This window comes from Zea mays, chromosome 9, assembly GCF_902167145.1.
Source record: "Zea mays cultivar B73 chromosome 9, Zm-B73-REFERENCE-NAM-5.0, whole genome shotgun sequence".
NCBI classification, from domain to species: Eukaryota; Viridiplantae; Streptophyta; class Magnoliopsida; order Poales; family Poaceae; genus Zea; species Zea mays.
In genome coordinates this window covers 132,591,090-132,610,206 of record NC_050104.1, presented here as the reverse complement: position 1 = coordinate 132,610,206, position 19,117 = coordinate 132,591,090, and the positions used below count along the sequence as shown (strand labels likewise).

General features: G+C 41.5%; 1 protein-coding gene across 3 annotated transcripts; it reads right to left on the bottom strand.

Annotated features, from left to right (window-relative positions):
• Positions 1 to 10,649: 10,649 nt before the first annotated feature.
• On the bottom strand, positions 10,650 to 14,734 carry LOC100193374 (Splicing factor, arginine/serine-rich 2). 3 transcript variants are annotated; one of them, NR_183552.1, is made up of 7 exons: positions 14,524 to 14,734; positions 13,548 to 13,705; positions 12,980 to 13,057; positions 12,611 to 12,718; positions 12,254 to 12,418; positions 12,010 to 12,138; positions 10,650 to 11,914 (listed from the first exon to the last, which is right to left on the bottom strand). NR_183552.1 is itself a non-coding variant. In NM_001138504.2 (6 exons), the coding sequence occupies exons 2-6, from the start codon at positions 13,697 to 13,699 to the stop codon at positions 11,788 to 11,790; spliced, it is 651 nt and encodes a 216-aa protein (NP_001131976.1). In that variant the 5' UTR covers positions 13,700 to 13,705; positions 14,524 to 14,734; the 3' UTR covers positions 10,650 to 11,787. The 3 variants fall into 3 exon arrangements, 1 of the variants encoding a protein (NP_001131976.1); NR_183551.1 differs by having other exon boundaries at positions 12,611 to 13,057; NM_001138504.2 differs by lacking the exon at positions 12,611 to 12,718.
• Positions 14,735 to 19,117: the final 4,383 nt, after the last annotated feature.

Sequence of the window (19,117 nt, the reverse complement as noted above, 5' to 3'; positions counted from 1 at the left end):
AATACCCACTCGATTTAGTTGACGTGACATGCTTACTCATGAAATATTTTTTTCCTTTCATAAAGGGTTTTTTCACAGCCTCACAGGAAAACCCTAAAATCTAGTGTGTGGAAAAGACAGACTGTCGGCTCTCTATCATTATATATTACTAATACATAACATGTGCATAGAAAATGGTAGATTCGTTCCAGAGACCAAATCGTTAAACTCAACTGCCTTCCAAGACCATCTAACCCCAAAAAAATCTTAAAGCATCCAAAAAATACAAAAATAAGTAATTCTTATCCAGAGATGTACAGGCGATGCGAAAAAAATCACATGCCGGAAAATTCCGAAAAAATTCCGAAACACAATTCCGGAAATTTCCGAGACATAAATCCGGTAATTTCCGACAAAAACCGGTAACCGATGGAAACGGTCGGTAAAACACCACGCCGATTCCGATAGAAAATTCCAAAAACCGATTCCGCTTTCGAAAAATACCGTTACCGATAAATCCGATCGAAAAATTTCGAAATCGGTTTCCGGAATTCCGAAAAATTCTGAAACCGTTTTCATCCCTACGCGTGCACATCCCGTTGTATTTTGGAATGACAAGGTGTATAGGTAGACTCGAGTTGTCCTGTGTCACGTCGGCGTCGACTCTGCGAGACTGCGACCGACGGTCGATCTACCTAACCGCGTCATCAGTCGGAGAGCACGAACGCAGCATCATAGTCGTACGTTGTTGCTCAGCCATGACGTACCATACCTGTAGTTCATTATCACTGCTTCAGAGTTCCGACCCCCACTTCTCTGACCAGTGACAAACGTAGATTTGATGGTTGTTATAATAAAAATACGTTATCTGCTGTCACTGCCTTTTCGTCTATGGCTTTTAGCCTTTTATGACCAACACGTTATATAAAATAAAAGAAAATATAAGCACATCATAAAGAGACATTTTTATTATTATTTAAATATTAATTATTGTAATATAGAGTTCTCACGTATCTTTCCTATTTTATTTCTCATAATCAATATAATAAAATAAAAGTAGAAGAACACACACTACAGTAAAATAACAAACATAGGACGGTCAGCTTATGTCCGACGGCTGCCTACGAGGCCGTCGGACATAAGCTTATGTCCGACGGCCACCTCTGGCTCTCGGAAATAGAGCGTTATGTCCGACGGCTACGCTGCCAGCCGTCGGACATAAGCTTACGTCCGACGGCCGAGTCCATAACCGTCGGACATAAGGTGTTTTAACGCGGATCCGACCCCGCGCGCCGTTTCATTTTCACGCGCGCTCCATTCTGCAGTCAGCCCGTCGCCGCCCATTGCCCGTCGCCGCCGCCGCCGTCTGCAGTCAGCCGCCCCGTCGCCCACTGCCCTGCCGCCCATTGCCCCGCCGCCGCCCACTGCCCCGCCGCCCACAGTCCCGTCGCCGCCCCGCCCGCCGTCGACGCCCGCCGCCGGTCGCCCCGTGCACACACCGTCGGTGCTGCCCCGTTCGCCGGCCGCCGCCGCCCCGTGCGCCGGCCGCCGTCCGGCTCCCCACGCCCGCTGTCCGGTGTCTCCCGCGCTGCTGCTCCTCGCCAACGGCATAGCCACAACTACCGCTAAGTGAGTATCCTTAACATTGTTTATTAGAATTGTATGTATTAATGTATTTGATTAGAATTGTATGTATGAATGTATTTGATTGTTTAGTTTGTTATGTCCGACGACCAAAATTTGATTACGTAATTAAATTAGCTTGTTTTAGTTTATTTAGTTGTGCTTTGGATAATTTAAATTTTTTATTTCCGAGGGTAATTATTATGCCCTCGGAAATAAGGTCATTTTATATGATTTGTCATCTATAACAATGTTATTTCGTATGTAATATTGTATTGTGGTTTATTAGTTTAATTATTTAATAATGCACGATGATTATAGTTAATCATAGTGTATCGTAGTGTGAACAAACGAAACCTAGGCGTCACCCGTTTCGGCCCAACACACCTTACAAGCGACGCATGTGAGGTATGTTGGGCCGGAATTGTCCCTTTATTGGACAGCCTCGGGGTGACCGACAGAGTCCGTGTTTATGACAAAAGCATGTGCTCCTGCTTAGTTTCGGCAGCATAACCTCTCTGTTCTCCAATTGCACCATTTTTAGGCGTGCGATTGGAGAACAACGGGGTTATGCTGCCGAAATTTCGCACGACCACATGTCTTGTCATAAACACGGCCTCGTCGGTCACTCCTGGGTGGGTTTAGGACCTATCCTTTCCTACAGATGTAGGGGTGTGATTTCTTCGTAAAAACGGATGGCCCGTGCATTACTTATCTAATTAAGTTAACGTCTCGTATCTAGTATGGAGGAGAATCGTCGATGGATGTATGAAGGTTGGAAGAAAAGAGGTGCTCTATCAAGTGAGTGGGTGGCCAAGACTGATGCTTTTCTCGACCATGCTTTTGCTCGGTCAGAGACTGGAACCGATGTTAGGTGCCCTTGTAGCAAGTGTCGGAACATTAATTTCCTTGACAGGAGGACTATGTCGATACATATTTGCAAGAACGGTTATATGCCAGGCTATGAGGTGTGGGTGCACCACGGTGAGGACCCACCTCCTCGTATTGTATCGGAAGTTCAGTCACATGAAGAGGAGGACTACGATAGGATGGAAGAGATGCTTGACGATGTACGCCATGAGTTTCTAACCGTCGATTCGGAGAACCCCGGTCAACCCACCGAGTTTGAGGATCCAGCTACACCTGAGGTTCAGAAGTTCTTCGAGCTCCTTAAAGCTGCCGAAGAGCCGTTGCATGAGCACACAAAAGTGACCGTACTTGTATTTGTGACTCGACTTATGGCTATTAAGTCTAAGTTTGCATTCTCAAACAACTGTTACAAGGAACTTTTGAACTTGATCAGTGATGTACTTCCGGAGAATCACAAGATGCCAAAGGACATGTATCAGTCTAAAAAGCTGTTATCTGGCCTCGGTATGGACTACGAAAAAATCGATGTCTGTGAAAATAATTGTATGCTTTTCTGGAAGGAGACCGCAGGTGAGAAGAAGTGTACTGTATGTGGTGAGCGTAGATTTGTTGAGGTTGAAAACGACGCTGGTTTGACCGTGACTACGAAGATTGCACGTAAGCAGCTTCGTTACATGCCTCTCATACCTCGGTTGAAACGTTTGTTCATCTCCAAGAATACAGCCAGACACATGAGGTGGCACAAAGAAGGGGTACGTGAGAATCCAAATGTCATGGTGCACCCAGCTGATACAGATGCATGGAAGGCACTAGATGCTTTTGATTCCAGCTTTGCTGATGAAGTGCGGAATGTCCGCTTCGGTTTGGCAACAGATGGTTTCTCACCATTCAATCTAACTGCAACGTCGTACTCATGTTGGCCCGTCTTTGCTGTTCCATACAACCTTCCACCAGCTCTTTGCATGAAATATGAATTTATTTTCTTGTGTCTTATAATACCTGGTCCGGATCATCCTGGAACAAAGATCGATGTGATGATGAGACCCCTGATTGAAGAATTGAAAATTTTGTGGGAAGGAGTCGGGGCGTACGATTGTTACAAGAAACAGAAGTTCAACCTGAGAGCCGCGTTTTTATGGTCTATTCATGATTTTATGGCTTATGGTATCTTTGCTGGATGGAGTTGTCATGGGATTTTGACATGTCCTATATGCGTTGAAGACACTTTATGCTTTCGACTAAAGTTTGGTGGAAAGATATGTTACTTCGATTGCCATATATGTTTTTTGCCAGAGGATCACCCGTTCAGGTTCGATACGAACGCTTTTAAAAAGGACACGATTGTGATGAGGGGACCACCCAAGCGTCTAAGTGGTCCAGAGATTCTCGCGAGACTTAATGATTTGAAACTAAACGAACATGGAAATCGTTTTGAAGGTTATGGAACCGAGCATAATTGGACTCACAAATGTGGTCTATGGGAACTCCCTTATATGAAAGCCTTGATTCTAATGCATAACATTGATGTCATGCACCAGGAACGAAATATGGGTGAAAGCATTATCAGCACTTGCATGAATATCACCGACAAAACAAAAGACAACCCTAAGGCAAGGAAAGACTTGGCCTTAATCTGTAGAAGACCAACTATGGAGATAGGAGAGAATCAGAAGAAGCCACGTGCTCCTTTCAGTATTAAACCTAAAAGGAAGAAACAATTGATGAAATGGTTGAAAAACTTAAAGTTCCCAGATGGTTACGCCGCGGGCTTTAGAAGGTCTGTGAATTTGAAGACGGGCAAGTTTTCTGGGTTGAAGAGTCATGACTACCACATAATAATGGAAAGACTCCTTCCTGTTATGTTTCGTGGTTTTGTAAAAAATGATGTCTGGAAAGCATTAGCGGAGCTAAGCTACTTTTATAGACATCTTTGTGCCAAAGAAATAAAGAAAGAGATGATGGAGAAGCTTGAGCAAGAAATACCGATTTTGGTATGCAAACTTGAAAAAATATTTCCACCAGGTTTCTTCAATCCGATGCAACATCTACTTGTTCACCTACCATACGAAGCTAAGGTAGGAGGTCCTGTGCAATATAGATGGATGTATCACATCGAAAGGACACTAAAGAAGCTACGTGCAATGGTTGGTAATAAGAGACGAGTTGAAGGGTGCATCGCTGAAGAATTCAAATACAAAGAGATAGCATCGTTCACGGGCCTGTACTTTGCAGAGGAACACAATGTCAATGCCCATACGTTGCGGTATCATGTCGACGAGCCCCCTATTAGTGATATTGAAATTTTTCAATGGAGGGGCAAAACTGTAGGACCCAGCACAACATACTGTTTCACCAACGACGAATGGAAGACTGCTTTACTCTACATGTATAACAACATGGAAGAGATGAGTCAGTTTCTCCTGTAAGTGTAAACTTTATTTTAGTCATTGCCGCTAGAATTTTTGTTGTGATACTAAAAGGTTTGTTTCCTTGTACTAACATGGAATTTGATTCTCAAAATTGCATCTATGGCTATGAACGTGACCAGATTCGTCGAGAGGGAAAAGATGGGGGACTTAACTTCTTGTGTTGGTTTCGAGATTATGTAGATAAAAATGACAATATACACCCGGACCTTCGATAATTATCCCTAGGAGCAGTAACTGGCAGACGTTATGGTCGGTATGATGTCAATGGTTTTAGATTCCGTTCCACAAGGTTCGAAGATGATCATCCTCTAGCAGCCACGACAAACTCCGGAGTTGTAACTAGAGCTGTCGATGATGAAGGGAAGATGACTAATTATTATGGAGTCATTAATGATATAATCGAGTACAAGTTTTTTGGAGATAAACAACTCAAAGTGGTGTTCTTCGATTGTGATTGGTTTTCTCCAAATACAACGCGAGAAAATCAATATGGCATGGTGGAAGTCAAACACAACGATAGATTAAAAGGCCGCGACACTATAATCCTTGCCCACCAATGCGAGCAGGTGTATTATATGACATATCCATCTAAGAAAAACGGTTTGGTTGATTGGAGGGTAGTGTACAAAGTTAATCCGCGTGAACGACTATATGCTCCTGGTGATGCTGGTTATGTTGAAAGTCAAATCGAGCAGGAAGTGGGGGCTGCTGAGATTTTCCAAGACGAAGAACTTACAAGCACGTTTAATGTACAAACTGAAATGTTGGAAGAATCTTTATTAGGCGATCAAAATGATGTAGAGGTTCCTCCAAAAAGAAAACGAGTGACGAGAAAGAAGAAAGCTACTTGGCGTCCATTAAATCGACGAAAGCAACTAGATCCTGATTTTGATTACGATTACGATTGACGAGTATGAATCATGATTTTATTGCATATTTTATGATTTTATTGCATATTTTATTATTTTATTGTCGATTTATGTACTAACTTGTTTTTGTTAAAATAGGATGTCAAAGAAAATGAAGTCTTTAGCTCGTAGTTTGCTTGGGTCGAGGAGTAGCTCGAGGAGCAGCTCGAGGGGTGAGGATTCAGTTTTTCAGGGCACAGGTTCTACCATGAGCAGACGGAGAGCGCTGGCAGAACATTTGCCTCCACAAGATGTAAGTTAGTTGTTAAATTACATTATTTGAGTTACTTAATATTGTATGATGTAAGTTATTTGTTTCATAGGATGCTGAAATTGAGGAACCAGTGGTAGAGGATCATGCAAGAGATGATGTTGAAGATGATGGTGGAGATAATGTGGGAGATGATGCTGGAGACGACGCTGGTGGGGATTCTGGGGCTGGTGGAGATTCTGCAGCTGGGTCTGGAACTTCTCGAGTTAAGAGAACGAGGAAGCTGCATTTTGTTGGACCACCTCCAGAGCTTCCACCCGAATCTCGGGTTGTGATAAAGCCTAGTGGAAAGTGAGTGACATATCTTTGCTTAAATGTTATTGAAAGTTATGTTTTAATTTCTACATTGATTTCTGTTTGCAGGACTTGGATCGACGACTCGTTCACAGGCACAGGACACTACAGGCAGGTGAACATGGTTCTTGGTAATCTTGTTCGTCTGCACTGGCCTGGTCTTGTGACTTTGCCTACTGGCGAGTCTGTCCCCGCCACCACTTGGGAGCATTATCGCTATGGTGTCTGTAGAACGTTTGGCAACACACAGGCACTAGTTTGGGATGCATTCTGGGTATGACTTGTTTATACTATTTTAGTTATTCCATATATGTTTGCTTTTATGATAACACTATGGTTTTTGCAGAAACGATACAAGTTGCCGGACGATGGATCATATGATATGAACGCTCGTTACATGTTTGAGTTTAACGCGAACGATGTCGTTGCAGATGCAATGTACTATGCACGAATTCAGGCTATAAAGGCATGGTACAGAGCAAATGCTGATGATCGACCGATGCCAAATACAAAGGCCGAGTGGTCATCAATTTACTTGACGGAGGAGCAATACCTAGAGGTAAACAGGTTGTTGCCTCTCATATCGCACAAAGCCATGTATTTGCTTGCTTTATTTAAAAAATTTCATGTAGGTGTCGGTGCCGTGGATGGCCACCCGATCAGACGGTTATCGGGCATTATGCAGATGGTGGGCTTCCCCGGAGTTTCGTGCCATTTCCGAAAGGAACAGGGGAAACCGTGGGACTGAGTCGTTCCACAACTACGGCGGTGATGGTCATGTGCGCTTGGCTAAGCGAATGGTAAGTCACAGTTTGTCGTAACTTTGAATCACATAGAAATGTGTCATTATAACTTTTATGTACAGGAAGTCAAATCCGGCCGTACGCCCACGGATGTGGAGGTGTATATGCAAGGGCATAGGGGTTCTGATCCTCAGAATCCTGATGTGTTATGCACTCAGACGGCCACCGACCGTCTAGTGAGTTTTTGATACTCTATTATGTGTGTTGATATTGTTTGCAAGGGCATAGGGGTTATGCACTTATATTTGATATTGTTTGCCTCCAGGCTTCGTATGGGCAGGAGATGGTTCAACGCCATGGGGAGGAGTACGATTGGAGGAGCCAGCCAATCGACCCTCAGGCAGCATATGCTAGCGCAGGAGGACAAGCCCATGGACGGTGAGATTATTTGATTTGGTTTTCAAAATTGTCATCATATGCTTGCGATTCAACTGAGCCATGAGTTACTATACTAAGTGCATGGTTCACTCTTGTAGGTTGGGTATTTTTGATTCTACGATTGATTCCAGAGAGCTGAGACGCCGTGGACGACAATCCACATCGTCGTCTTCACAGTCGTCCCGTTCACGATCAGCAGCCCATGAGATAGAGCTTGCAGTGTTGCGTCAACAGGCAGAGTACCATCAATCAGTCTTGAGGGAACAATTGGAGTACCAGAGGCAACAATCTGAATACCAGAGACAACAAGCCGAGTACCAGAAGAAGAGGGACGAGTATTATGCAAGCCTCCAGGCCCAAAATCAAGCTCTTCTCTCGGTAAGTTGAAGTAACATTTTGTAGCTTATTTTGCAAAACACTTGATGTGTATCTTGTTTGTTCAACAATGACTTGTATATAATTTGTAGCAACTAGCCCAACAAGCGGGCGTCCCGATGCCGACATATGGGATGCCGCCTCTGGACTTTGCACTGCCAATGCCAATGTTGGCGCCTCCACCTCCGCCTCCGCCTCCGTCACAATTCCCTATGGTATGTACACATATGCGTGTGTGACATGTTCATAGATGTCTTATGTGTTTAAATGAACAACTGAGTGTTTACTATTTCATGTGCTTGTGTTATAGGGATTTCAGACACCACCTGCTTCAGTTGCCGCACCAGGAGATGGGTCTGGTCAAGACGACACAACACATTCGTGGGTCAACAACCTTTTCAACACGCAGAGTCCAGCCGGAGGAGGTGGCTACTCGAACCATCCAGACGATGGATATGATTGATGTGTCGTGATGTTTATTTATGAAACACTTTGCAATACTTGTTTGTGAGACACAATTTCAGTTTGCAACAACCGTCGAACCTATATGTTGATGTTAAATTTGTGAATGTTAATATTTATGTGAGAATATTTGTGATTGTGAATACTTATTAGAATGTGTATATTTGTGATTGTGAATGTGAATGTGTATATGTGTATGAATCTGTTTTTGTTTTGTAAATGTCAGATTTTTTAAAAAACAGAATTTTGTGTAAATTCTGTAATTTGTTATGTCCGACGGCCTAGTGGTAGCCGTCGGACATAACCATTCCTTATGTCCGACGTCATTCTATACCGTCGGACATAACCATTTGTTATGTCCGACGGCTTAGCGCCGGGCCGTCGGACGTAAGATTGTGGGGCCCACAGGCCGACCGGTAAAACGGTTGGGATTTACTATTTCCGACGGGCTCACGCAGCCGTCGGAGATAGCTTATGTCCGACGGCTGCCGTCGGACATTGCACTATTTCCGACGAATTATCTCCGACGGCTTAAAGCCGTCGGAGATAAGTCATTCCCGTCGGAGATAACCTATTTCCGACGGTTTAATCGTTATGTCCGACGGTTTTGGCCGTCGGACGTTGTTCCGTTTACTGTAGTGACATAGACACAAGAAGACTCTTTAGATATCGATCATTATAATAAAGAGCTCTCACGTATATTTAGTTTTGTGTCGAGGCCTAAAAATTTTATAGGCAGAAGTAACAAAAGAATCATGATTTCTCCGTGTCCTTCCTTTCTTTCTTTCTAAGACCATATTCTAAACATCTAAAACTAATAGTTAATAGCTATAATTTAGATAAGAGATTTAGAATGAGCTAGCTAATATACTAGCTAATTATTAACTATAACTCTCAACTATTAGTTGTTAGCTGATTCAACTCAGCTAAAATTAACTAACAATCTATTAGCTGTCTAACAATTAACTCTAAAGGTTTAAAGCTGGACATAAGATAAAGCTCGAATTAACTTCGGCTGAAAGCGAAGTGGGTGACTCGCGTGCCGACCGCCCGTGTCAGGCCCTTCCCAGTCCCTACGCCTACCTTAGGGCCTGTTTGTTTACCCCCATGGATTATATAATCTGGATTATTTTTGGAGGATTATATAATCTGGATTATATAATCTGAGTAGTCCTGTTTGTTTACCCAGATTATTTGAGTTGTTAATAGGATTCTTTTGTATGAGGAAAACAAGAATGCCCTCTATATTTGTACTAGGTTGAAACTCATATATGAGATGAACAATGTAACAAACGTTTCTGAGTATTCATAATTTATTACATAAATAATTTGAAAAAAATAATTCAATTGACATTGGCAAATATTGCATTAGCAATATTATCACGGAAGGCATTCATGTCACCTTCTTCATCCCCAAATTGACTAGTACTAGGGTGAGATGATGGCATTGGTGGGTAATTTCTAGGAAACTTGAAAGGGTAGTGGGGAAGTGAGAAAAAAATAATCTGAAATAAGCACCTCCTCACTTGCTTATGGATTATCATAATCCAATGGGTTAGATTATATAATCTGGGTAAATAAGCTGGACTGTTTGTTTGCCTCTTAGGATTATTTAATCCAGATTATATAATCTGGGGGTAAACAAACAGGCCCTTACTCCTACTCTTGCATGTTTACTCCACCCCGCATGTAATTATAGTGGTTAGAGTATCTCCAACAACCCCTAAATATAAATTTAAATAGTTTTCGAGAAAAACTCTTCTCCCCAACAGTTATATAAAATAGGTCCCTAAATTTTGAAACTCTCTATAAAACCTAATTTCATCCTTATATTTACCAACCTTGTTAGAACTCTCTAAATCAATGTTGGTACTAAATTCACTGTGAATACCATACTTGGGCCACCGTCTCACGTCGCCCCACACATACTTGGGCCACCGTCTCACGTCGCCCCACAGGCTCGTTAACCATAAATCTATCTCTAGTGCATAGACGTCTTGACGCCATCACTGCTAGACAACCTCTTTTGCCGAGACGCCATCAGAGCACATCATGTGTTGTCTTTGTCATCACCACGGCCATCTAGTCTTCCATCGATAGCTTTGACCTTCTAAGAAAACAAGTTTACCTAGTTTTTTTCTTTATGATGTCGACAACTTTAAAAATTAGCAAACAAAAAATAAAAAACTGTTAGAGCATAGTCATTTTTCTAATAGTGTTTTAGCAACTTCTTAAATTCTATAATAATTTAAGATGCTAAATTTACATAACTATTGGTAATGTTATACTCTACTCCTACGGTGCAAATGCTCTTTTACTAGACGCCTACAGCCCTAGACATAAGCATCGATGCAGCAGATGCTGACGGCCCACCTAACTAAAACTTTACGAGTTTAAAATTAGGACAGACTACAATTAAACCAGCCAGTCAGACAACAAAGACTCGTCGTCCCACCAGACCCTCTATCATCAAATTTTCCATTCGATATTACAGTAAAGTACTACTAGTAGTGGTGGTTGTATTTCGCTCGCTCCCATAAAACATGTAGGTCAACACGGTTTTATGCAGCGCGCGGTGTATAAATAACATTTACTACTCCTGGACCTCACAAGGCGGACAATCTGAGCACGCGCAGACCCCAATCGAAGACCGATGCCACCAGCAGGTCGCCTCTTGTCTTGCTAGATTAATTAAAACAAGGGGGAACCAATGCTTCGTTAAATTGCTTCTAGATACCCATCCGAAGGGTCAAAGTGACTCACGGTCCACGAGTCAGATCTGAACTCGACTAAACGTTGCTTTTGTTCGTTTGCTGCCACAGCAGCTAGTATTGTCTGTGAAGTGTCTGTCTCGGCGATAGGTTATCAGCCCTGAGTCTTCCGTTCCATCTGCTTCAGAAGTTCAGAACAATGACCCAGCTTCTGGGCTCTGTCGCGTGTAACAATACATCCAAGGGTACCACCACAACGATAAATAAACCACACAAAAGCAAACGTGCAACTGCAAACTTCATTGAGACCTGCAATTCAGAAGAAGGAAATGAGGAACTGCAACACGGACACATTATTGGAGAAGCTCACCTGCTCCAATGAGACAGGCGATTGGATGGCCCATGAATGCCTGAACGCTGCCATATCAGCTGCAGAGGAAGAAAAAAAACTTCATAGTTCATACCACATAAGCACCTGCGCACTGGTCAGCACGTCGAACATCAAGGATTCAAGGTTCATTGGTTCACAACTCACTTCACTCATCAGAGATTTTGGAAATACCCAATACATAGTAGACGTTCAGATATCCTAGAGTACACACGAGGGTGCTAACAAAAATAATCTGAAACATATATGGTTCAGCATAACAGCGACAAGATAGTCATACAGAGCCCTGAGATACCTCACTCGCTAACAGAAAGAGACCCCTGCCTATGAGGAGACCTGCTAACAATGGGGCTTGCACTCCTTGATCTGTTGACAGCTGGGGAACGCGACAAAGATCTCTCCCGAGGTCGAGGAGCCGGGGACCTGTCAAGATGGTATGTGAGCCAATCAATTGGATTGGGACACTGCGAGCGCATGGAGTTTTCATCAGCATATAAAAGGATGGCAGCAACTCGTACCTTGAATAGTGCTTTCGCTTAGGTGCTGGCGAGTAGCTTCGGCTTTGGGACCGTGATCTACCCCTAGGAGAACCGTTCAACCCAGGTGACCTTGAGCGCAACCTCCCATCATAAGAACGGCCTCTGCCACTACATAAGTAAAAAATTGCACAAGTAAATTAGCTTTTGCCTCTTAAAATGCTATGGCAGAATGATAGTGTACACGGTTATAGAATGGGTATCACAAAGGGAAGACAACTGTTACCTTATTTTTTCCCTGGCCCTCATGTCAGAAGGCTTCTTCCTGTTTTCCTCTGCAAAAACAACAGCAATTTCCCTTCCAAGCAGCATCTTCCCATCCATATAGTACTTTGCATCAGAAGCATCCTCAGGATCAAAGTATTGGATGAACCCAAATCCTCTAGGTTCCCTGAAACAGAAAGCAAATTAGTGTTTCACTAAAAGCAACAATGCTTCAGAACCATTAAGGAGAAGACCCCTGCAGAGACAATCAAATCAAGATGTTGCGAACTCTTCCTTCCAAGAATGGTGATACAAACAAATCAATTTCAGTCGATACACAAATCAATCTCAAAGGTAAAGCAGGCACTAAGCTGCTGACCTTGCAGTCATCAGTGTTTAGAGATACACTTGAAACTCTTCATAACTTGCATATCTCTTTAAACCTCTATTTCTTCCTTTTCTTCAATAGTACTCTTAAGACTTGCGTCTTCAAAAAAGTTACTTTCACTGTTAATCTCAGGGGGTGCGTAAAGCAACCCAGTGTAAACCATACGATACAGAGAATAATAATTAAAAATCTGTAAAGAACATGCTTATAATATGTTAAAAACAAGCAACAACAATCATAATCCTGTTCTGGAGCAAATATACTTTAGTGTACTATAAAGTTCAGGGAGAGATCTCCAAGTTGCACATAGGTGTCCATGGGCAAACACCCACTCACAATAATTAAGTCAAGGTACCTTACCGAGTGTAGTAATCCTTTGGCAGATATATGTCTTTAACGGGGCCAAATTTTCCAAATGGTCTACGAAGGTCATCAGGCCTACAGTTGTGATAACAGCCAAGTTACAGTAGTGAAGTATCAAAGAATAATCCATTCTCATTGCTATATGCAATAGGAAGCACCTCATAAACATGGAAAACAAAAAGGGATTTGCAACAAAAGAACTCAGTAAAATCAAGAGGGGTACGCTTCGTTAAGGCATAACTTACGAAGCAGAATGCATTACAAACCCCTCTGAATAGCTAGACAGAACTGTATATTTACAATTTCTATATGTTCTGAGCAGGAGCAACATTACATGGGACCAGTTTGAAAAAACAAAGATCAACATGTTTTTTTTCATTGCAAGAAAAAATGCTATAAGTCTTAAGAAACTAAGAAATTACCAATTACAAGCCTGCTAATTATATTCCCTCTGACAAGTTCAAATATTAGAATGAATTACCTATTTTACCAATTCAATAACTATTGACAGCAGCACCAAAGAAAATCCATTCTACTACTGATCCAGGAGCAGGGGAAATCTTACCTACAATCCCGACGAAGATTCCTCACCAAAAGACTAGTTGGGAGGTCCCTATCAGTATCACGGCCTCCATACCGACCACGAGGACTTGGGCTGCGAGTTCTTCTCCTGTAGCCTCTTGGTGGCGATGGACTGTGATTATAGCTTCTCCCCATGTTGTTCTAAGAAGCCAAGAGAAAACAATAAGATTCGTTAGAACTGGCACAATAGCAATTATGTCCATCAAAACCATGCATTTACATACCAGACCCACTTAAGAAAAGAATCAAGGCTATGTCGAATACATATATACTCAAACAGGCACCGAAGCATAAAATTATTAACTAGTTAATGTAAGTAGGCTACACTAAAAGCTAATTGGACAACAGAAGAAAAAAATGCGTGCTGTAAATAGCTTGCTTCTTTAGTTGTTTATTATATATGCAAGGAATCCAACTCCATCCCGTATTTTGACCAATAGAATCAGGTTTGAGAAACTGTTGCTTAAGACACGCTCATGCACACATGTCATCTATAATGAACCTATGCAGTATTACAGTCCATAAGCATAGGAAAGAACAGGTATCTGTAAATCTGTATGAGCAAATACAACTAATAACATATTTAAGTGTTGTGCATATTTTGTTTGAGGCAGATAGTTTTCCTTCTTTTTTTCCTCTTCGCAATTCTACTGGGAGATTCTGCCGGCACGTATCTACCGCCGTCCATCCCACCCTCCACTCCGGGTGGGAAATAACAGCTTCAGCACGCATACGGCCCTCCTCCAACGATGCCGCCTCACAGACGACTAATCCCAAAAGGAACTAAATCCAAGGCAACAGGACGACGGTCCACCTTCCGCAACGCGATAACGAACTATGGTTCCTCGACAGGGAGAAACGACAGACCGAATCGACTAGACAGAACGCATAACGAACATCATCCGACCGCGTCAGATTCGAAGCGGGGAAGACCACGGGGAGTGCACCGCAGCGCTTACCTCGGCGGAGCAAATCGGGCGAGGGCACTGGCGGCAGACTATCAGCAATCGCCAATCAGGCGGCGCAATCCTCTCCGCTCTGGAACCGGAGGCGTACCTTTCCTCTTTGTCTAGGGCACGGGGGAGGGGGGGGGGGGGGGAGCGGCTGGTTGTCTCCTGTCTCCGGAAGCTTCCGAGGCCCGAAAGCGCGACGGGTGTGTGAAAGAAGGGTGGGCGGGGATTTGGGCTGCCTGGTGCAACAGTTTGTGTGGGCGGGCCGAGCTATGCTCGGTTCGGTCTTGGCGTGGGCCTGTAGATCATGGGATTAAGCCCAAAACAAGGTCAAGGTTCTCTGGGTTGGAAGGAACTTTTTTTTCTTTTTTCCTTTCCAAATGACTCTTTGAGGAGAAAAACTTTTTTTGAAAAAAAAATCAACTCTCACGGTCCAATTGTAGGACGTCTAAACATCCATGGTAACGATTGACTTCCAATCTTTTGTAAAGATATACTCTTGTCATCCTAAACTATAAGATATTTTAACTTTTTTAAGATATATTATTTTATTATTGTGGGTCTCTCTCTCTCTCTATATATAAAGTGCATATCACAATTTATAAATATCTGGAAAAGGTGAAATATATTATATAGTTTACAACAGATGGAGTGCTATTTAAAATAGGAAAGGTTATATATATATATATATATATATATATATATATATATATATATATATATATATATATATATATATATATATATATATATATATATATATATACACCCACTATATGTATTTAGAGCCCTGGGATCTATTTAGCTAGAGGAAGCCCCAGCTAAATATGAACGCACGTGCATTCACAGTCGGCCGACTTTTCAGATTCTATATAAATACTGACGTGCTCCGCGATTAGCTCCTTTGCTCCCGGCTCAGTTTCCATAACCGCAAAACCCCAACCCCGCCCCGACTCCGGGAATCTCCGCCGACTCTTCCATCCCCGACGACTCTTCCAGCCCCTCGCCGCTCGCTGTCGATCCAGTCGCAATCGGCATTTGAGCGGCGCGTCCTCGGTGTCCCCAATCCACGCTCCAATATTCCCGCCGCTGCGTCAGGAGACCGAAGTCCAGACCGGAGAAAACCCTACTTTCTCCGCCGACGCGTCTGCTTCCTCGCTCTCCACCGACCCGACTGCTTCCACGTTCTCCGCCATCTTCCACATTCGCCGCCGTCAACGGGTACCGCTCCAATTGGTAGCCCTTCCCTAACCATTTTCGGTGTGTTCTTCCCAACCCTAGCTCGCGCGCATTTCATTGGATCGACTTCGACCGTCAACAAACGAGTTATTTTTTGTTCATTCTGCATTGTGTGGATTACGGCTAGGGTGGAAAATATTTATGCAGTTGATTTATTACATTTACGCACATTTACACAGTTGGTTACGCACATTTACACAGTTGTTTATGCACATTAGGTTACATGTTTATGCACATCAGTTAAAGTTTTTTTTTCACAGATTATGTTCAATTGGTAATTGAGTGGTCATCTAGTTGTTTTTGTGACTGCATACATATATTTATTCCATTATTTTTATAGTTAATACATTTCTGTTCACAGCATGTATTGTTTTATTGAATCATATCCAGTTTTTTATTATTTTAAAACAGACATTATTTATTACACTAGTTCACAGTTAATACAGCTTGTTTATAGCAAGTTTTGTTTTGCTCAAACATATTCAGTTTGTATGCAAATTGTGTTTCATGTTTGCAACTGTATGCAATTGTATGCAACATATTCAGATTTTTATGACTGTAGAACAGGACAGAACATATATGCTACTGTGTTTCATGTATGCAACTGTATGCAACTTTATGCAACATATTCAATTTTTTATGATTGTATATCAGGTCAGAATATGTATGCAACTGTGTTTAGTAAATGAGGAGTCAACTAGTTGTTTTTCATAGAGTATATTTTTTATATAAAATTTCATATATATTTAGTGCATACATTTATGTATTTCAGATGATTACAGCTAATACATTATTGGTTACAGCAAGGTCTGTTTTTCACTTATTATTGAACAGTTCAGTATATGTTTTATCGAATCATATCCAGTTTTTTATTATTATAAAACATACATTATTTATTACACTAGTTCACAGATAATACAGCTTGTTTATAGCAAGTTTTGTTTTGCTCAAACATATTCAGATTTTTATGACTGTAGAACAGGACAGAACATATATGCAACTGTGTTTCATGTATGCAACTGTATGCAACTTTATGAAACATATTCAGTTTTTTATGATAGTATATCAGGTCAGAATATGTATGCAACTGTGTTTAGTAAATGAGCAGTCAACTAGTTGTTTTTCATAGAGTATATTTTTATATAAAATTCCATATATGTTTAGTGCATACATTTATGTATTTTAGATGATTACAGCTAATACATTATTGGTTACAGCAAGGTCTGTTTTTATTGAAACATATTCAGTTTTTCCTTATGATTGAACAGTTCAGTATATGTATGCAAATGTAAATAGAGAACAGTATATTCAGATGTTTTAAGCTTGGTATTTAAAACAACTAGGTTCATTGATTCAATCATACCACACAATAAATACATATGCATATATAACAGTTTAATTTTTACAATATTGTGTATATGTATGTAGCTTTTAATTTAAAAAAATGAAGCACGTGGACCGTCCTCCAAATAACCCCAAACGTATAACAATTCAGTCAAGCCAGGAGTGTTTCAGTGTTGACATTCCCTCTGCAGAACAGTCTAATCCATGTCCAGAAGTTGGAAATCCTCCAAATGTTGACAGTCAAAATTTGACCAATGAAACAATTCAGCTTGATTCTGATGAAGATGACTTCATGCCAGCACTGAAGAAGCGTAATATTTCTGAAAGCCACACAAGATTTTTAAGAAAAGTTGTGACAAAGAGGATTAAACATGAGGAGCTACCCCGACAGGTTAATGTTATGCATACCCAACAAACAATTTCATATTTGTAAGGTTCTGAATATTTTTTTTATAATAACAAAATTATTTCATGTTTTATATTGTGTAACAGAGGCTCAATGTGAGGTGCAACCCTCAAGATGTCATTGCAAGCATTAACATTTTGAATGAAAGACAACGTGAGGCTATAAGACGTAAAGGTTTCTCTAACATTTTTGATATGACAGTAGATGCGCTGTGTAGTAGATCACACCTTCAATGGTTGATGGACAAGCTAGACCCCAAGGACATGACAATTCGTCCTGGTCCAGGAAAGGAACTAAAGATCACAAAGGACATTGTTCATCTTATCCTTGGTGTGCCAAATCATGGCGGTGGTAAACCATTGGGGATTGACGAAACAGTTGCAACAAGCAACTTGAGGGCAGAGCTTGGTTTGGCCAAAGATGAGTTCAATGTGACATTTCTACAGGATCGTTTAAGGAAAGGCGAGGATGATGACCTTACAATCAGATGTTTCTTCCTCATTTTATTCAACTGTCTGCTGTTTCCAACTGCTAGCTGGGGCATAACATATCATGAGGTGCTTCTCACAGAAGAAATGCACCGTTTCCATGAGATCGACTGGTGCCAGTTGATTTTTAATGATCTATGTGAAGCTGCGAAGAAGTGGCACAACCGAATCACCACAAATGTCTCCACGACTATATATGGATGCTCCATTGTTGTCCTTGTAAGTATAGTGTTTTTCCTTATGTACATTTATTTCATTTTTGGTTGCTCACTGTGGGTAGTTATGTAACATATTTTACGATGTTGGTTACGTTTACTTACATAGCTATTGAACATTGTAATTCTTTTATGTAGTTGTATTACTTGGATCACCTGCATACAGCCGCTGCCCCCCAAAATAAGACTAGCACACCTCGCATTAAATTCTTTGATAAGAATAGCATAAAAGCTTTGACCAAAGCTAACAAGAGGAAGGTACGCCATGTGGCTGAACCTTTCGGACATTATGAAGTAAGTTATTCATATTTACACAGTTGGTTATGCACATTTACACAGTTGGTTACTCACAGTCACTTCAATTTTATTTTTAGTTCCGAAGCTCGACCGAGACATGCTATTCAGTTGGACCTAAGATCGATCGCCAATCCAAGGCAAGTTTATGATGTATTATATACATTGTTTATGAATATTTATGGAACAAATAGAATAGAAAGGTGGACATGAATTCTTATTATTTTTTGCTGAACAACCAGCCGGAGTGCAGGACCAACATTTTTGATGCACCGCGCCCTGCCCCCATGCCTCGACCCACTTTTAACATCAAACTTCCATCTATCAAAGAGATGATGTCAAGTAAGATCAACGATCTCCCACATCGTCATCGATCTAAATTCACAGACATTCTTGCTGCATATGACTTGGAGGTTGACAAGTCATGCATAACCATAAAAGACAGCATTGACAAAATTATTGAGAAGCAATACGCCATAGCAGACAAGTTTATAGAATTGATCGACGAGGTACTACGTGCCGAGTCTGATAATTTAGAAAACGAGACTGATGAGCCACAGCATCCGGGGAATTCGACTGATTCAGCAGGTCAGTCATACAATTATCCCTTATTCAGA

Excerpts from the sequence above, each read along its gene's own strand:
- LOC100193374 (NM_001138504.2), bottom strand. The coding sequence starts at position 13,699 with ATGGGGAGAAGCTATAATCACAGTCCATCGCCACCAAGAGGCTACAGG. Across the intron at positions 12,419-12,979 it reads CCAAAGGATTACTACACTCG|GGAACCTAGAGGATTTGGGT; the intron begins GTAAGGTACCTT and ends TTTCTGTTTCAG. Across the intron at positions 11,915-12,009 it reads AAGCGAAAGCACTATTCAAG|GTCCCCGGCTCCTCGACCTC; the intron begins GTACGAGTTGCT and ends CCATCTTGACAG.